The sequence below is a fragment of the Solea senegalensis genome, linkage group LG1, assembly GCF_019176455.1.
Source record: "Solea senegalensis isolate Sse05_10M linkage group LG1, IFAPA_SoseM_1, whole genome shotgun sequence".
In the NCBI taxonomy this organism is placed as follows: Eukaryota; Metazoa; Chordata; class Actinopteri; order Pleuronectiformes; family Soleidae; genus Solea; species Solea senegalensis.
Window position 1 is genome coordinate 28,292,385 of NC_058021.1, and position 17,049 is coordinate 28,309,433.

The 17,049-nt window shown below is 42.4% G+C and overlaps 2 protein-coding genes across 2 annotated transcripts in view; one reads left to right on the plus strand and one right to left on the minus strand.

Annotated features, from left to right (window-relative positions):
* Window positions 1-2,134: 2,134 nt before the first annotated feature.
* Window positions 2,135-9,648, plus strand: hacd1 (3-hydroxyacyl-CoA dehydratase 1). The gene is made up of 7 exons (XM_044044922.1): window positions 2,135-2,298; window positions 4,678-4,795; window positions 4,886-4,904; window positions 5,010-5,098; window positions 5,387-5,508; window positions 7,836-8,014; window positions 8,417-9,648. The coding sequence occupies exons 1-7, from the start codon at window positions 2,180-2,182 to the stop codon at window positions 8,497-8,499; spliced, it is 729 nt and encodes a 242-aa protein (XP_043900857.1). The 5' UTR covers window positions 2,135-2,179; the 3' UTR covers window positions 8,500-9,648.
* Window positions 9,649-9,737: 89 nt separating this feature from the next.
* LOC122781238 (collectin-12-like) overlaps window positions 9,738-17,049 on the minus strand; it is a 40,260-nt gene continuing 32,948 nt past the window's right edge. The window contains exons 7-13 of the mRNA XM_044044838.1: window positions 14,170-14,256; window positions 13,034-14,077; window positions 12,265-12,762; window positions 11,741-11,877; window positions 11,194-11,300; window positions 10,611-10,756; window positions 9,738-10,518 (exon numbers count right to left, since the gene is read on the minus strand). Coding sequence (XP_043900773.1) covers window positions 10,499-10,518; window positions 10,611-10,756; window positions 11,194-11,300; window positions 11,741-11,877; window positions 12,265-12,762; window positions 13,034-14,077; window positions 14,170-14,256 — 2,039 coding nt within the window. The 3' untranslated portion in view covers window positions 9,738-10,498. The remainder of the gene's footprint in view (window positions 10,519-10,610; window positions 10,757-11,193; window positions 11,301-11,740; window positions 11,878-12,264; window positions 12,763-13,033; window positions 14,078-14,169; window positions 14,257-17,049) is intronic.

The following is a 17,049-nucleotide window of genomic DNA, read 5'->3' on the forward strand; positions in this document are numbered from 1 at the left end:
GATCAAGTGCAAGAAGTCAAACCTTATGGAAAAATTGACTGTTCAGTAAACATGAGCACTATGAGCTCAAAATTATATCGCAATACTCCATCATGATGTCGCAATAACAATATTTGACAATACATTATAACTTGATATTAGCCCTTGAGTTTGAGACGTCTGAGTTAAAGACAATGAGAATATAAATATAAGTGAGTATGAAATAGAGCAGTACAGTAGTAAGTAAGTAAGTTTACTTCAGTAAAATCCAGTACAATAAAAAAAACAAGTGTTGCAGATAGAATATGAGGATCAATGAATAAAATATTGCACATGATATTTAGTTTGACATTGCAGATTCTGTAGGAAAATAACTATGTTTTTGTTGTGTCCAGGATAAAGGGACCATTTATACAGTCCTTTGGCCTGTAAACCTCATCCAAACCTTAAACATGTGTACATCTACATTAATGAAACATGAAATAACAGCGTGTGGCTGTGACCTCGCTATTCTCATGCTACAAGACTTGTCTTATATCTATACATTGCCATCTAGTGGCACAACTTCATAACTGCAAACTGTGAGAAACACAATGATGTAAGGTTTATTAATTTGTAATTTACTATCAAAGCATATGTATGATCAGTTAATTAAACATATTATTCTGATGAATTGATAAAGGCTTGGCATTATAGTGATGATAGTGACAGTGGCCATTTTCAATAAAACGGTAATCAAAAGGCACAAAAAGCCAAAGGCCACATAAAAGAAACAAACCAAAATGGATCAAGTGGATTTTATGGCGTTTCGGAGATTCAGCCACAGTTTCCTGACCTGACACTTTGTGCTCAGTCTGACACCCACAACCTAAAACGGCAGGACATTGTGCTGTACTTGAGCACAGACACCTGGACACTTGATCAAGTAACAGGAACAGGATTAGGTGGCCTGGACTATATTTGGTGCTGTCTTTAGTTTACACACATTTCTGCACTGTGCCATTAAAAGAGCTAATTTTAGATTCTGCGTTGATGCAGTTTCTCAGGCAGTGACTCCATGAGAGTGGATCTGAGCACAGATTGATACCTGTGTCTGTCTTTGGTCCAACAGTGAGATGAGCTACAGCGGCAGAAGATCTCACCAGACGCTCCGTTAGGCACACAAAATAAACCAAAGTGAACTTACTCTTCAGGGCCTTTAGGGTCATAATTTCTGCATCCATGTGAAGACCACATGAAGACCACACATATCCATATCCGCTCGTCCATATCTGTGGACGAGCACTTGTATTACCGTACATACGGTAGCTGTTCTGTAGGTGTCTGTAAAGGCCCATTTATACTCAATATGCAAAAGATGGAGACATATAGAGCTTTTGTCAATACTTTGCGTTCATTTTGTCCATCATTGTGCGCCAAGCAGGGGAGCTTACGATGGCGGACGAAACAGAGCAATACCACAAGAAATCGTGGGAGTAGTATAGAGTCAATAGTCCAATCACTGCGACCTACAGTTGCAGTGAACCAACTGTAAAACACGCTGCCAGAAAACAATGGTGTGCTGTGGTTTTTAGTCGAGGGGCTATCCAGGGAAGGAAGTTGTCAAAATTCACGGCGGACATACGGAAATATAAACAAGTAATATTGTGTAAACGTCCGTACCAACACAAAAGATGCACAGATGCACGGTAGTGATAACGTTGGGGATGAAAACGGACGTCCAAAGCGGACGAAAATGAGGAGTATAAATGGGCCTTAACTGCGCACTCAAATAATACAAGGACAAGTACAAGTTAGTGACAAACCCCTGGTGAGAAATTATTGTAGAAAATTGTATAGCAATTCCCTATGGACACGGTAAGTTTGACCCAGCCTACGGAATACGAAAATGCATTTGGAAACACAACACAGCGCTCAGTGAACACAACACTGTAAGGGGCAGCTTCCTGTAAAACAGGGGCCCTCTTCTCCCGGGTTCTTTTTTTTATTTTATTTTTTAGCTACGCCCCTGTAATAACAGCTTCATGATATATTATTATTTTACAGACGCCACGCACTAGTTTCTCCGGTAGGCCACGCACTAGTCCCGCGAGAGAGGGCAGCCGTGGGCTGATAGACGGATGGATGACCCCGCTGCTCCCCTCCCCACAGCCCCAGCTGTCAGCTCCCTCCCTGACTACCCCACCCTGCCCCCGGTACCATGGCGTCCAGCGAGGAGGACGGCACGGTAGAGGAGAAGGAAAACAACAACAAGAAGAGAACGAAAAGCACCCTCGCCACAGCATGGCTCACTTTCTACAACATCGCCATGACGGCCGGGTACGTGCGTTATTAATCCCGAAAAGTCAATCAGGGAGTCTCACCTTAAAACACTAGCGGCGTGTGTTGCTGTTTATAGGACTGTGTCTATGTGGGAAAGTGCCTGTTCAGCTCGCTGCATTTAGCGACGCAACGGCCACAGTTTCTTTTTTTCCTCTCTCCTTTCTTTTCTCTTTAAAATAGTGAACACTTTCATAGTTAAAAACTTAATAAAAAATAAGTTGAAGGGTATTTTTTACGAGTGACTGAAAATGAATGGACGGTGTGTGGTAAAAGTGACAGACTGGAGCTGCAGCCGTGTCCAAATAGGGCTGACTGTCAGTGTCAGCGTCAAAGGCCCACAGCGCTGCCCACAGTTGCAGTGATAAGTTTAGAAGAAGCAGCAGACGAGCGTTGACACTGGAGCTCAGCACTGCTGGGACTGTGTCGAAGCTTACGTTTTAATTTAAATGCAGAGTTCTTGTTCATAAACAGGGGCGTTTTAAAGAAAGCTGAGGGCCCTGGGAAAAAGGGACTGTGTGTATGTGTGTGTCTCCTACATTATTACACTTAAGCTGTATTTACCACTGTAAGGCCTGGCTCATACTTTTCGTATGAGTTTTAAATCCTTTAGGATTGTGATTTGACAGGCACCTTTTAAATTTTTGAAAGCAGAAGTTCACAGACTGCAGCTAGGCCCAGGGTGTCCACTCATTTGACAGATTTTCCTTTAAATGAGAGCGGAGTTTTCAAACCTGATATAATTTACTTCCGACCTACTTCCTAGGCCTCTCTTCTCAATACTTTGATTGTATTTTCAATACAACGGTGGCAATTGCTCTCCAGGAGTTTGCCACCATGTATATGTCCTTGTATTCTTTGTACATTTATGGGTACCAAAACAAAACTGTGCCATGAACAGGACTGGACGCATGGTTCACGTGGTCACAAGATGCTTTTGTCCGTCCATGTCACGCGCTGCAGACATGGTTGGATGACACATTTACGTCACGCGGGCCTCTGCAGATACATGGATGCTGAAAGTATGACCCAAACCCAAGTGGTACCAGTGTAAAGTTACACAACAACAATTGCAGTTGTAGGTGTGCTGTTGTTTGCTTAGTCTAGTTTACAGTATGGAATTTTGCTTTTCATTTCAATGAACCCTGATTTGATCAATTTTGTCAAATGAGCAAAGTTTAGTGTGACTTCCTGTTCTGCTAGTGTCATTATTTCCGTTTTTGGGGAGAGCCATGTCACATTTCCACTTGAATGAAATGTACGTAACCCGAACCTTAGTGCACCTCGGCAGACACGCAGATACAGACACACTGACATCACTTAAACATAATCATTTACATTTATATTCAAACAAAGGCTAACTTATTGTCTTCTGGTTTTGTATCATGAATCATGTTGACACCAACAAAGTGACTGGCGTTTATTTATACGTAAATGCTTATAAATTAGAAAGTAGTCATGTACAGCAAATTAATCTAATCAATGACAGCTAGTTGCAGAACTGCTGTGCTGTGTTGTATTCAATGCAGTCATCAAACTACTAAATTGTTAATAGCAGGGATACTGTAAACAGATGAGAGATAATCTTTCATGGTCATGTTTTGGATGGATCTCCTCCTGTGCTGTTTTGGTTTCTTTGTTTTGCTGACATTGGTGACCTGCATGTTTTGTCTTCCTACATTAACCATTTATTTTTTTTATTCATTAACCAAATACTGTGTACACAAAAAGCTACAACAGAAATGAATGCTAATTTTATGTAGGTTTTCTTTCATGAAAATATTGAAAACAAAATGCTATGTCGCTTGAAGAAGCTTTAAGATGAGTATGAAAAGTTACTCCCATTACTTTGCATTAAATGTTATTAATTAAATGTTTGAAATTGCTTTTAATCTATGAGTTCTGTCAATACTGCAGCTCAGACTTCTGTTCACACCTGTTCATCTGTTGTCAACAATTGTATTCTGCAACAGCTCATAACATACCTCAAATCAAATGCAGATAAACTGCTGTCACTGCCTTCTATTTAAGCTTTTTTTTAGTTTCTGTTGCCAATTACACAATTTTAAGGTTGTTTTTACAAAATTGCTGTTGCTGTAGATTAATGTAATCTGTTTTTAATCTGTGTGTAATAATGCAGGAGAGTCCACAGCTTGTTAAAAGGGAGAACCTAAGATTTATCTTCCATTTTTAATGAGCAGATATTGTGAATATAAAAACAACAATTCAAACAATAGAGCTGCGACAGTGTTAGCATTAGGTTGAATTTTGAATAACTACGCATTTTGCTCTGAACACTGAACAAGTGACCTTGGGAAAATGAGATGCGAGTTTCAAAGTGACGGCCTTTATTTCATTTTTCCTGTTTTTCTTCTGTAGGTGGCTGGTTCTGGCCATTGCAATGATGCGCTTCTACGTCCAAAAAGGAACACACAAGGGTCTGTACAGAAGTATAGCAAGGACACTCAAGTTTTTCCAGACCTTTGCATTAGTTGAGGTAAGTGTTTGAGCGCAGCATGACAGTGTGTTTGTTGCGTGTTGAGGATTTAACCAGGTGGTGCTGATTTTTACGTATCTCATCTTACAGGTGGGACATTGTGCCATTGGTATGTGACGATTTTTGTCTTCTTTTTTTTAAATTTATTTATTTAGTCTCATTCATGCAAGCACCTGTGCATCTGCATATTATTGTTTTCTTTTCTCAACTGTAGGAATTGTGAGGACTTCTGTTATAGTGACCGGGGTACAAGTGTGTTCACGGATTTTCATGGTGTGGTTCATCACCAACAGCATCAGACAGGTGACAATCAGGACAATCACCAGCTGAATTAAATAAATAACATAAGCTACATGTGCTTTATTACAGCCAGTCAGTTAAGTACCATATATTGGTAAACTGGTAAATTCTCATAGTTTCCTGGGATGAAATGTAATCAGACAATACTTGTTTTGTCATTTTCTGTTTATAAAAATGTGTATCATTTTCTTTTAAGACTTGTCAGAGCAGCATTTGTCAGGTTAGACTCATACACATCTTAACCTCTTCCGTCCTCTGTGTATTTGCCGTTGTCCTGGCTCAAAAATGCAGATCCAGAATGAAGAAAGTGTAATCCTATTCCTGGTTGTGTGGACAGTGACAGAGGTTACCAGATATTCCTACTACACATTCAAACTACTCAACCACCTGCCGTACTTCATCAAATGGGCCAGGTGGAGATGCCATTAGCCGTGTGGTTGGGATTGCGCTTGCATTGTTATAGCTGTCGGACATTTTGTGTTTGCATGTTTGGCCTGATGTGGCGGTTTCACCACTGGCATTCTTTACTTCAGTTGTGTTGTGTGTTGCCAAGCTCACACGGAGAAGACACGTGTGTATTGATGGCACTTTCTCAGTCAGTAATGCATGAAATAAGTGCTAACACTGAACTGTTTTAATCCTCAAAGGTCCAGTGTGTAAGAATTAGTGACATCTAATGTCGAGACTGAGGATTACAACACACAATGGACTCCCCCGCTCAAAGGGTATTAGGAAACTATGGTTAGCTTGTTGCAGTGGCAGTGCTAGATAGTGGCCTCCCTACATGAAGGCATCAAGGCCCTCGCCTGAGGTACATGTAAAAGGCTAATTCTAAGGCTACGAAATCCAAGTTCACTCAGATAAACATTACACATTGGACTTTTAAAGCTGCTGCCAGTGAAATACATTGGTTAAATACTCGTATAGTCGGTTAATGGCAGCATCGTGTAGGAAGTTAGTTAAAGTGTGCCGAAAAGACGACAGCACCGACAACAGCTTTAATTGCTCATTTGTAACATGCGCATCATTTTTGGCTGAGACTCATATTTCATTTAAAAAAATACCACTCAGTGTGACGATGGCAATCTGAAAATAGTGACACTGGTGTGACGCGGAGTGACATAATGCTCGTGCTTGTGACGTGGCGGTCGAACCGTGTGTGTCTCGATAGTAGCTCAGCTGAAATTGGAGTCGTTGGGAGGAACGTCAGCTGTACACACACTGATAGTTGTCCAGCACACGGGACAACTGTCGTCCATCTCTGTGTCAAATGCCTGCCAGCAACTCTTCAATGTATCTGCCGCTCTGGTGTCCCATATTACCAATTTTTGTTTTTTTGTTTTAATTCCTGTGCACTGACTGACTGACACTCTCCTCCCAGCCCCCCCCCAAGCCTCCCTCTACGTCTTTCTTAAAGCGTGGAGGAGACGCCAGGCCCCTGGAGAGCGGCTCATGTTCAGCTGCTCCTGTTTTTAAGACCATCTGTTTTGGTCATGGAATGTTCCCCAGCATTTCTCTCACATCCGCTGAGACGCTCCCCCGAGCCTCTGCTGCCGTCTTGACTAAATGCAGGGTCCCCGTTGGGCTGAGTCATGGCAGACATTGCACTGGGGAGAGACCTCGAGTTGTCACAAAAGTGCTGCCTCACACGTTTGAGCGGTGACAGACCTTTTGCAGATGACAGACAGATGTTTCAGCGCTGCACAAAGATCCATTCAAATGGGTCTTTCCTGACTTCGATGGCACCAGATTTTCCTTCGTTTCCTGAGTCAAAAACCAACCTGTACAGTAGACTGCTTTTACCTGGTAATGAAGCACTGCTTGCCATCCAACATTAGAGACTGTCTGGGTGCCAAGTTGTCAAAAGAGATCCGTTGCCACTGTGTTAGTGCAGTAATTCAGCCGCTGACAGTTGCCAGAGGCACAAGCTTTGCCTGCTACAGTACTCTGCCAAACTAAATTTTTTACACTGGGAACTCAGATCTCTGTCCAAGTTGTAGTCACGTCCCATCGCCAGTCCAGTTGCTGAGTTAGTTTGCTTCAGTACCTCAATATCTGCATACAATAAACACTTATTTTTCCCAAATCTTCTGTACTCTGACCCCAAACACAAAATAAATCATGATAAGAGCAAATTAGGGCATAATATACACATCAATCTTAACTAGAAGGTTTGGAAAATTCCACTTCACTCCCTTTTTTTATCATCGTGTCCCTGTTATTTTAATGCTCTGAGCAGATGGCAGTTAGTTCCCAGGTAATGCAACCAGTATTTCAATCACAGCTATTTTTATTGGATATTTTAGACATCTCAACACGTCACACTAATTATAACTCTTTGGTTTTGATCCCTGGTTCCTTCTCTCCATCCCTGGACAAGAGAGTGAGCTCCAAATTGGCCTCAACGGCTGTGCTGGCAGAGTATGAATGAAAAAAGCAGTAAATATAGCAGCCTGTGAATTTGGTGAATGTCATCTATAATGTTCTATTTGCCTTTTGGGAAGACTTAAAAGGTGTCATTTGCTTTCAACTGCATCTGCATAAAAGTATTGTAAAGTTAATGAAGCACGTGTTAAAATCCCTTTTTCCAAGTGTTGCATTTCGTCATTAAAGTTGTTTTGCGTGTGTTTTCGGTTGACTGCATGTGAGTGCATTAACCAGACTTTGACTCAGGACAGTTGTGTGACTTTAGAGACAATTAAAGATATTTGAAGTCTCTTTATTTCTCCCCCTTTTTCAGATACAACTTCTTCATTGTCTTGTACCCGCTGGGAGTCGCTGGAGAACTGCTGACCATTTACGCTGCTCTACCGTTTGTACGCAGATCTGGAATGTACTCCATGAGGCTCCCCAACAAGTATAATGTGTCGTTTGACTACTATTACTGCCTCATCGTCGTCATGCTGTCCTATATCCCACGTAAGGAACGTTCTTCTGTTTTAAATGATTTGCTCTCTCATCATCCTCTTCCTTCCTCTTCCAAGTTCAGACACGTGTATGCTGAAATTAGATTAAGATGGAGGGGTAATTATAATAATATTGAGTTATTATTTTTGTTATATGTTTCATTATCTACATGCAACAGTCACAATTCCTCCGCTCTACTCAGATCATATACCCTGAACAGTATTTCTGATTTTAGTACCACCAGAGGAAGCTCGCGTACCACCGGTGGTACACGTACAACATTATGTTTCAATGTGTCAGCGTTTTTTGTGTACAGCACTTGTTATTATTTGTTTCATCACCAGCCTTCAGTGCTTGTTGTACAGTGTCGATATACTTTCTGCTTTGACCCTGTGCGTTTTCCCCTGTTTCCAGTGTTTCCTCAGCTCTACTTCCACATGCTGCGCCAGAGGAGGAAGGTGCTTCACGGGGAGGTCATAGTGGAGAAGGACGACTAGACGAGCACCACCTCATGCCTTCATTTGAGCCAGCCTGCCTCCATAACAACCCTCCACCTGACCCCCTCATCTCCATCTCATCCTTAGCATCCATCCGCCATTACATTCTTCACTGCACAGGACGGGAAAGGGGCCGCACTGATGATATGACGACTCGTCTAATGGAAGTGACAACCCGGCGACTATGAGGAAGAAAAGACAAAAAAAAAAAAAACATGGGCGTTCATCGTTTACAGGATGATTTCCGAGCCGATCGATCATATCGGAAACGCACGTTTGCGCAGCTGAAACACGAAGGGATCATGAAAAGCATGAGCCACGATACACCTCACTGCTCCCTGACGGAGAAAGAGGGAAACACAGAGAGGCTTCCAGGGAAATGTGAAATGAAACATGGATTGTAAAGCGTTGTCACCCCCTCCCTTCCTACACAATTGGCAGTTTTGTTGTTTTTTCGCACCACAGATTTTTACAAGCATAGCGTGGCTGTACAAGAGAAGGCTTCTAGGAGAGAATATTCATAGTTCTATCATACCTCAACAATAAATCTACATTTAGACAATATGCTGCTTCTTTTGTGTATGTCTGTTTTACCAGATGTGTAAATGATGCATTACCTAAGCAGGTAATCGTAAAACATGTTTCTTAAGGATAATTTATTTGTTGTTTACGATGTCACGTTCATTTACAGGAGTGCATCTTAAACCAATTAGAGTCTTCGAAGGAAGTAGTAGCTTTTTCTCTCGGTGAGGCTACCGTTCAAAGTCTTCAGTCGCTGTTGTATTTGTTTTTTAAAGACTCCGAAGTCTTTGTGGATAGAGAGGTAGCTTAATTCCCTCCTACCAAAGGTGCTATTGTAAGATTTTAATCTTCTGTGCAGCTGAAGGAGTGACTGTAACTTGAGTTGACCCACGGCAAGAAAACAGGATGTGAAATGATCACGGGGACGTTGATAGTTGATGAACTGCATAGGCGATGGTTATCTACGGAAATCAACCTACACTCTGGGTTAGTGAGAGAGAAAAAAAAACGATAAAAATCAACGTCAAACAAAAAAACACCACAGGGAAATTAATTTTTCAAGGAAATCAATATAAAAATTGTGAAAATACCTTTTTGTGGAAAGTCAATAAAGTCAGTTCTACAATACTGAGGAGAGTTTTGTGATGACCTTCACGCTGACGTATGAGTCTCTGATAAATGATGGTGTGGAAATGTAAAACAAACGCAAAGATCTCTTTGGTTTTACACATTTATTTCCAAGTGTTTCCTTCATCTTTCATAGTGTTGTATTTAAACAGGAAAAACCAGAGATCCGACAGTTGTACATTTTCAAATTTTAGGTAGGATTTTCACTTTTATAAAAATTATACTGATAAAAAAAAAAAATATAGACACAAAGTACTGTGTAGTACACAAGCTGACTTGAGATATTTCATGGTGTAATTATTTGTACGTATTCCTATTCAAATAAATGGAAATGATATAAAGACATTCACAAGGTTAGGTAACAGCTCCTCAAAGATAGCATATCAGCAACATGTTTTTGTGCATCATTTTGACCTTTTCTTTTATTAAAAAGCATCCTCAGATTATTGTATGATATAAAAAGTACTACAATAAGTCCATTTGGCTTCATAGAATTTGTTTTCCCTACAAAAGTTGCATAATGATATATACATTCAGATATGCAGTTGCACACAGTATACGGTTTTATAGAATGTATTTCAAATAACCATAAAAAATGTAACTCATACTCCTCCGTCCGCGGTTGCCCTGCTGTATTGCACGTGCTGGTAAAAGGTGAACTGGCTTCACTTTGGAGGAGAAAGGTCATCTCTTCCGCGATGGAGAGACGTTTGCGGATGCAGCTCTGGGCTTATTTCAATTTTGTCCCTTTTGCTCTCCCCGTGTGGACTCTTCATGTGCTCTGTCAGTGGACCAGTACCACAGGGGCAAAGTCTAGCTGCTCAACTGCAAGCTGGAGCTCAAGACATTGCTACGATCCAGGTGATCTTACTACAGAAGAACACACAGAAAAGACATTAGCGTTGGAAAATGTACTTCTGAGACCGAAAAATAGGCACAGCGCTAATAAGAAAGTGACGTACAGTTATCCATTTGCTTCTCGCAGATGTAGCTTATGAGATCTTCACAGAGGAAATCATTCCACAACCCGTTATGGATGAGACCGGCACAGTCTTCTCCTTTTTCATGCTCATGGCCCCAGTTATCAGGCTGACCCGGCTTCCACTTCCTGCAGAAGAACAACAGGGGGCGATCATACATCACATTTACAGTGAGAGTGAATGGAGAAATCCACAAAAAACGTGTAACTTGAATGTAATCGGTGTACCAAATCAATCGAAATTGCAGTATCAATCATTATCTGCATTAGTCAGAGATGAAAGTTTTTTCTTAGACACAAACAAAATGCACTCACATAAGGTTGAACAGAGGCAGCAGGCTTGAATGTGGAGTTTCATAAGTCAGTGTGATCAAAAACAACCATAAAGTTGAGCTTTTTCACAGGAATATGATCGTTTATTTGATGTCATTTCACACAATTCAAAACCTGCAGCATAATCTGTAAAATCTTATGTTCCATGCTCGTTATTATAGGGCAGCAGCATTTTTGCTCCTCTGAAAGGAAATATCCCTCTGACAGAAGCAGTCTTTAAATTTAATACTGACGTGAAGGCAGGTTGAGTCCCGTCCAGCCAGCGCCACACATTCTCCTCCTCCCTGTCAGTCAGACCCATCCAGAAGTAACCCTTAAATGTCTGCTTCTGAAGCCATTTCTGAGGACATATGGGGGACAGAAGAAGCACATGTCATCAACTAAGAAGTTACCTAGAATGATACACTTTAAAGGTCACGCATGTAACATTTAGGAGGGTATACTATATATATATACTACCCACAAGTTTGTGTGTAAGTACTTTGAGCAAGGGCTGCACTTTATGGAAGTTGGCATCTTGTTGCTACGGCAGCCAGAATGGACAAACCAGCATGTGTTTTGTGTTTTGAAGCAGAACTTTATTACACAAACAAAGAAGACTCTTAACTCTTAACCCGATATGTAAACCAACAAAAAAAGGGAAAAGTCTTTCCATCCTTTTCTGGTACCAAAGGCCATCATTGTACTTGCAATCTGCAGTCTCACCACTAGATGTCAGTAATTCTTACCAATTGGATCTTTAAGTCAGTAAGTGAGCAATATTCAGCTGTATTTCATCACCTGTTCCTCCATGTCACTGATGATCAACAATGACGCAGACTTTGACTCGCACGTCGCTTGAGCGTCGTCAAAACTGTGCAAGTCTTTGGAGAAGAAGTAGCACTTGTTTCTGTAGTTCTCCCACTCGGCAGGGCATCCTGCAAAAACATTAATGACAAGTTTAATACTATGCTCTGGTATGTGAAGCTACAGTTGTACACTGCTACAGCGAGGTGGAGTTACTAACCTTTGGTGAGAGACATGCTAGCTGTATCCAACTGTTTACAGTCTTAATGCTAAAATAAGCAAACCTAAGCAGTTTATATTCACTGATTACTGACTTTTCTTTCAATAACTCTCTTGAATGTCTTCATGGAGAGACTTTTATTTCATCAAGTAAAATATATTCACACTAACACACTCAATTCTTTCAGGGTCACAGTTTCTGGCAAAATGTGAACATATAAAAGCTAGGACAGATACGAACAAAGTGATTTTTTTACAGACAGCAGAACAAAACTAAAATATAATAACAAAAGCCTTACCAGGGGCCCAAAGTGTTGGAGCTACTGCTTGATCTTGCAGAGACACAGGACCCAAAGACATTACTGATGCCCTTACTGGGATTCCTGGTTGTCCTGGTGTTCCTGGTGGCCCTGGAGGCCCCACTGGTCCTGGCAGACCCCTTGGCCCCTGCTCCCCAGCTGGTCCCACTGAGCCTCTGATACCTGGTGGACCCTGTGCCCCCTGAGGACCAGGCTGTCCATCTCTTCCAGGCAAACCAGCAGTACCAGGCTCTCCTTTAGCTCCAGAAGGTCCAGCTCTGCCTCCTGACCCTCGGGAGCCTTTGGATCCAGGGTTGCCAGGTGCACCCGGTAGACCTCTTAACCCTGGCAGACCTGGTGGTCCTGGGATACCCTGCTCTCCTTTAGGTCCTCGAATTCCTGGGGCACCCTTTTCACCTTTCTCTCCCTTTTGGCCAGAATTACCAGGTTGTCCTTGTGATCCTCTGTCCCCTCTCGGGCCTCTAGGACCAGGGGGTCCTAAAACATAGGTATGATTGTTTAAGTAAAAGTAGTAAATATAAATGCAACATATTTGCAAAAACAAGTTTTAGCTTTCTTACCTTGGCCTTCTGGATATAACTAAACCTTAAATTTACTATAACATTAGACAATGGTAAGCTTCGGTGCTAATCACATCTGGCTGGTAGACATACTGTCATGAGAGTCGTAGGAATCTCATCTAATTCCTTTTGAGTATCAGCTAAAATTCCCAGCACACAAACACAAATTGAAGGCAAACATCCCTCACCCTGTAAAATAGTGAAGTTGGTTATGAGCTGCGAGTGCTTGGTGTCCACCAGTTTCATCTCCTCCATGACAATAGAGAGGTTTGTGACCTCCTTGTCCAGACGTGCAGACAGCTCCTCCTGCTGGGACCTCAGACCAGCTGCATCTGTCCTTACATCTGTCATGCTGTTGTTGAGGTTTAACAAGAAGTCCGAGTGACGGCCGACGGTCTCAGAACAAGTGCGTAACCCGTTCAGGTTCAGGTTAATGGCACCCAGAAGCTGTGTGGTGAAACTGATGTTGCCAGTCACACGATCCATACTCTGCTCCGACTCATCTAGCCGCACCTCCAGCCGGTCAAACTTGGTGGACGTGAGGTTGCGGAAGTCCCTCTGCTGATCCATGATCTCCTTCAAGGTTTGGTCATGAGCATCAGCCAGGTTGCTAGTGTTTTGGAGCTGGTTGGCCATAAAGGTGAGCTGGGATCCCACATCCTCAAGGCTGTCATTGTTAGCCTTGGAGAGAGCTGAGGCATTACTAGCCAAGATTTGCAAGTTTTCCACTTTACCTCGAAGCCACTCCGTGTCAGAGCGTGTCTGTCGCGTTGACTGCTCAAGGTTTTGAAAGTCATTGCGCATTTTCTGGATGGCCTGGCTGGTGTCATCCACTGAACGCTGCAGAGCAGTAATGAGGCCTCTCTGCTGGGCCTGGGTGAGGTTTAAGCTGCCGATGCTAAGCAGTGCCTGATTCTGGAGCCTCATCTGCTGCTGGAGTTCTTTTTGCAGCCTGACAGTGTCTTCCTGAAGACCCTGGATGACGCTGCCGTAAGACTGCAGGGTACCGTTTACAGAGCGCAAGGTGGCTGTGTTAGTCTGCAGCACTCCCAGAAAGGAGCCCTGGCTGCTCTGAATGTCCGAGCCAACGTTCTGCAGCTGACTCAGCTTAACTTGATCACTGCGGATGTGTTCCTCCACTGCAGACAGCTGCCGCTGGAGAGTCCAGATGTTGTTCTTGAACATCTGGATCTCTGTGGTGGTATTCTCCGACTTCTCTCCCGTTTGATCATCTAAAGACACAGATTTGCAGAATAAATCCAAAGAAATCATTCAAAAATAATACATTCAAAAACTGAATCCAGATATTGTAAATGAAACTTACCAAGCTTTTTCAAATCCGTCTCAACAGCAACTATCTTGCCTCCATACTTTGCGATGCCTTCAGACACATTGTCAACTCTTTGCACTACTGTAAAAAAAACAGGACAGGTAGGACAAAGGTTAGTTAGTCTCATCACAGGCTTTATGAACGAGCAGAATTGCCTGCAACCACATACATCATTTATGAAAGGGATAAGAGAGGAAACCAATGAAATTCATATACTATAAGATATGTGTCTGCATATTTTGTAGATATGTAATAATGGTAGAATTGATTAATATAGTCTAAGCCTGTGTCCCAGACTGGTTCCGGTAATGCAATTAAATGTCGGGTTACAGACAGAAAAGGTAGGCACTGAGAAAGAGACACAGGGCGGGAGGAATAAACTGTGATTCAGCAGAGATGGAGTGAAGCCATCAAGGTTGGAGGTGCATGGGAAGACACCGCTGAGGGCCCGAGGGGGACAGGAAGTGACCTAGGGGGGTGTCTTTAGCAAACAGAGGGATCAAAGAGAGCCCAGAGGAGACAGACGCAGTGGCAGGGAGGCTCCTCACGCCCCCACAGGCGACACCAGCGTTCATTTCCTCTGGAATGTGCCTGAGATTCCGGGGGAATCGGCCCACTGCTACCACCAGCCTTGCCAGGGGCTACACGTCCTTCAACCAGGAACTGCTGGGAAGCTGCGTCCCAGTGGACAACAGTTCATCTACAAGGCTGCCACCACCAGAGGTCACATCACCAGAGAGGCAATATGAGCTGGTTTAAAATGTCATAATGCTATTTAGACGACGGGATCATCTCCACCCATATAAGTCTCATCATATGAGGCCAAAAGCCAGTGAAGAAATAGTCCAGACTTAACCCTGCTATACTGCTCATTTAAAACAATACTTTATGACTGAATTTTAGAGGTAAACATTGGAGGATTTTGTTTTAGATCCAGACTGTCTTCCTGTTTCCACTCTTTGAGCTAAGCTAAGCTAACGATTGCCTATGGCTTCGCTTTTGAAAAAGGGAGAGACGAGTCCCTTTAAATCTACGTCTTCAGTAGCCAAAGAAAAACCTTATTTCTGCCTCCAGACGACGGACAGAAAATCTCCAGCTACCGAGTAATTGACAGTGAGATGTTTGGGAAACTTCAAAAATGGAAAAGGAATATTTAACCAATATGGTCAAAGTCGTTTTTGTTCTCTCTCTTCACCTCCTTTGACGTTCTTGTACAATACCAAATGTTTCAGTTAGAATATTCAGCTTGACCGGAAATGTTCCGGGAAACTAAATGTAGCATATTTCCAGAAACATGTCCAGCATGGCAGTGAGTGCACAAAAACACCTCCATCACATTGTTTCTTTCCCTGACATTTACACTGGACTGGACAGTGAAACTAACACAAGCAGACGCCCACGTTCAGAAACGTCTGGACCTTCTCCACACTTTCTATTCATGCACCCTCCTTCAGGGTCACTCACTGCATCACCAGAAACCTTATAGTTCCAAACGCAGTAAAAAAGGAGTTGTTCTGTACCCAGTATGAACTCTTTCCAGCTCTTGTGTGGGTGGTTCTTGAAACCTTGTGTCAACTCTGTAAAAATCCTGCTTTCTCATGTGCATAAAGTCAGAAATAATAACAATGGTTATGATGAAGTGAGTGTACTGTTAACCCCAGGCTTTGGGAATGCATTTAAAGCCCTCAAAGCACAGATACTACTGTGCATGTAAGAATGTAAGGGACAACAAACATGTTTCTTTGTTGCATCTCAAGCTACAAAGAGGCAACAGCATCAGAATCTGCTGATACAGATACCAATATTACATCCTTGAATATTTACCTATCCTGATAACAGTCTTCTTAGAAAATTACATTGATCTGCTTTGCTTTTTTTTCAAATTTGATCTTAAAATAAGTGTCCATAGCTCAGATAATCCAAACAGTAGACTACTGGGACATGAAAGTTGTCGGTTGCCTATTTCAGCCAAACGCCATCATTAGATGCTTTGACAGACGGACACGACAAGTCTGTGTGTGTCCTGATTTGTGCCAGCGTGTGTTTTAATCTCAATAAACTGAAAATGTACATGACATTTAAATAACCATTTCTCTGGATTGAGACACAACCGGTAGCCCAAGAGATGATCTAAGACATCTAAACTATAGGGTCATTCACGTTCCTCTTTGCCACATCACTGAACTTTGCAGGATGTCGTTCTTTTATGATGCCCTTTGTGTTTATTTACCATGAATGATTTTTTTTTAACATAATTATAGTGAGACACACAGAAAGAAGTAAAGGGCAACCAGCCCTCAACCGCCCCGAGTCTGACTTCATATTGCTGTTGGTCATGTCTATGAAAACACGCTGTGGGGAGAAGAGAGACATCACTAAATCCCAGCAAAACAACATGAGCCACAAAGGACATTTCCGCGTGTCAGTGACGGAGGACAGAGAGAGTGAAACACGTGTTAAGTGACCAGGTAGAGCGCTGCGCGTCTCACTACATAACCATCTGGAGCTGGGAGTGTGTTTAGGCTAAACTGTGGTTCCCTTGACACAGCAGAGTTCCAGTGCCAGTAAAAACCCAATTGCGCAGAGTTCACTCGCTGCTCATCTGGGATCAATTAGGCCTGCCTGAATACATGCAGCACGGGGCAGCATTGTTAATGTACTCAAGGCGCACAGATAACCCTCTTCAACATGTTAACTTCATGGCATTTTCACAAATTGAAGGGAAGAATGGGACAAAAAAATAGACACATATGGGAATGTTTAGCGCAATTACGGCGGGAACATTCAGAGTTCAATTCCCCCGAAAGACGACGACCTGGAAAAAAAATGGTGAAAAAGCCAACGAAGACCTTCCCCAGCTGGTGTGGACTTTGG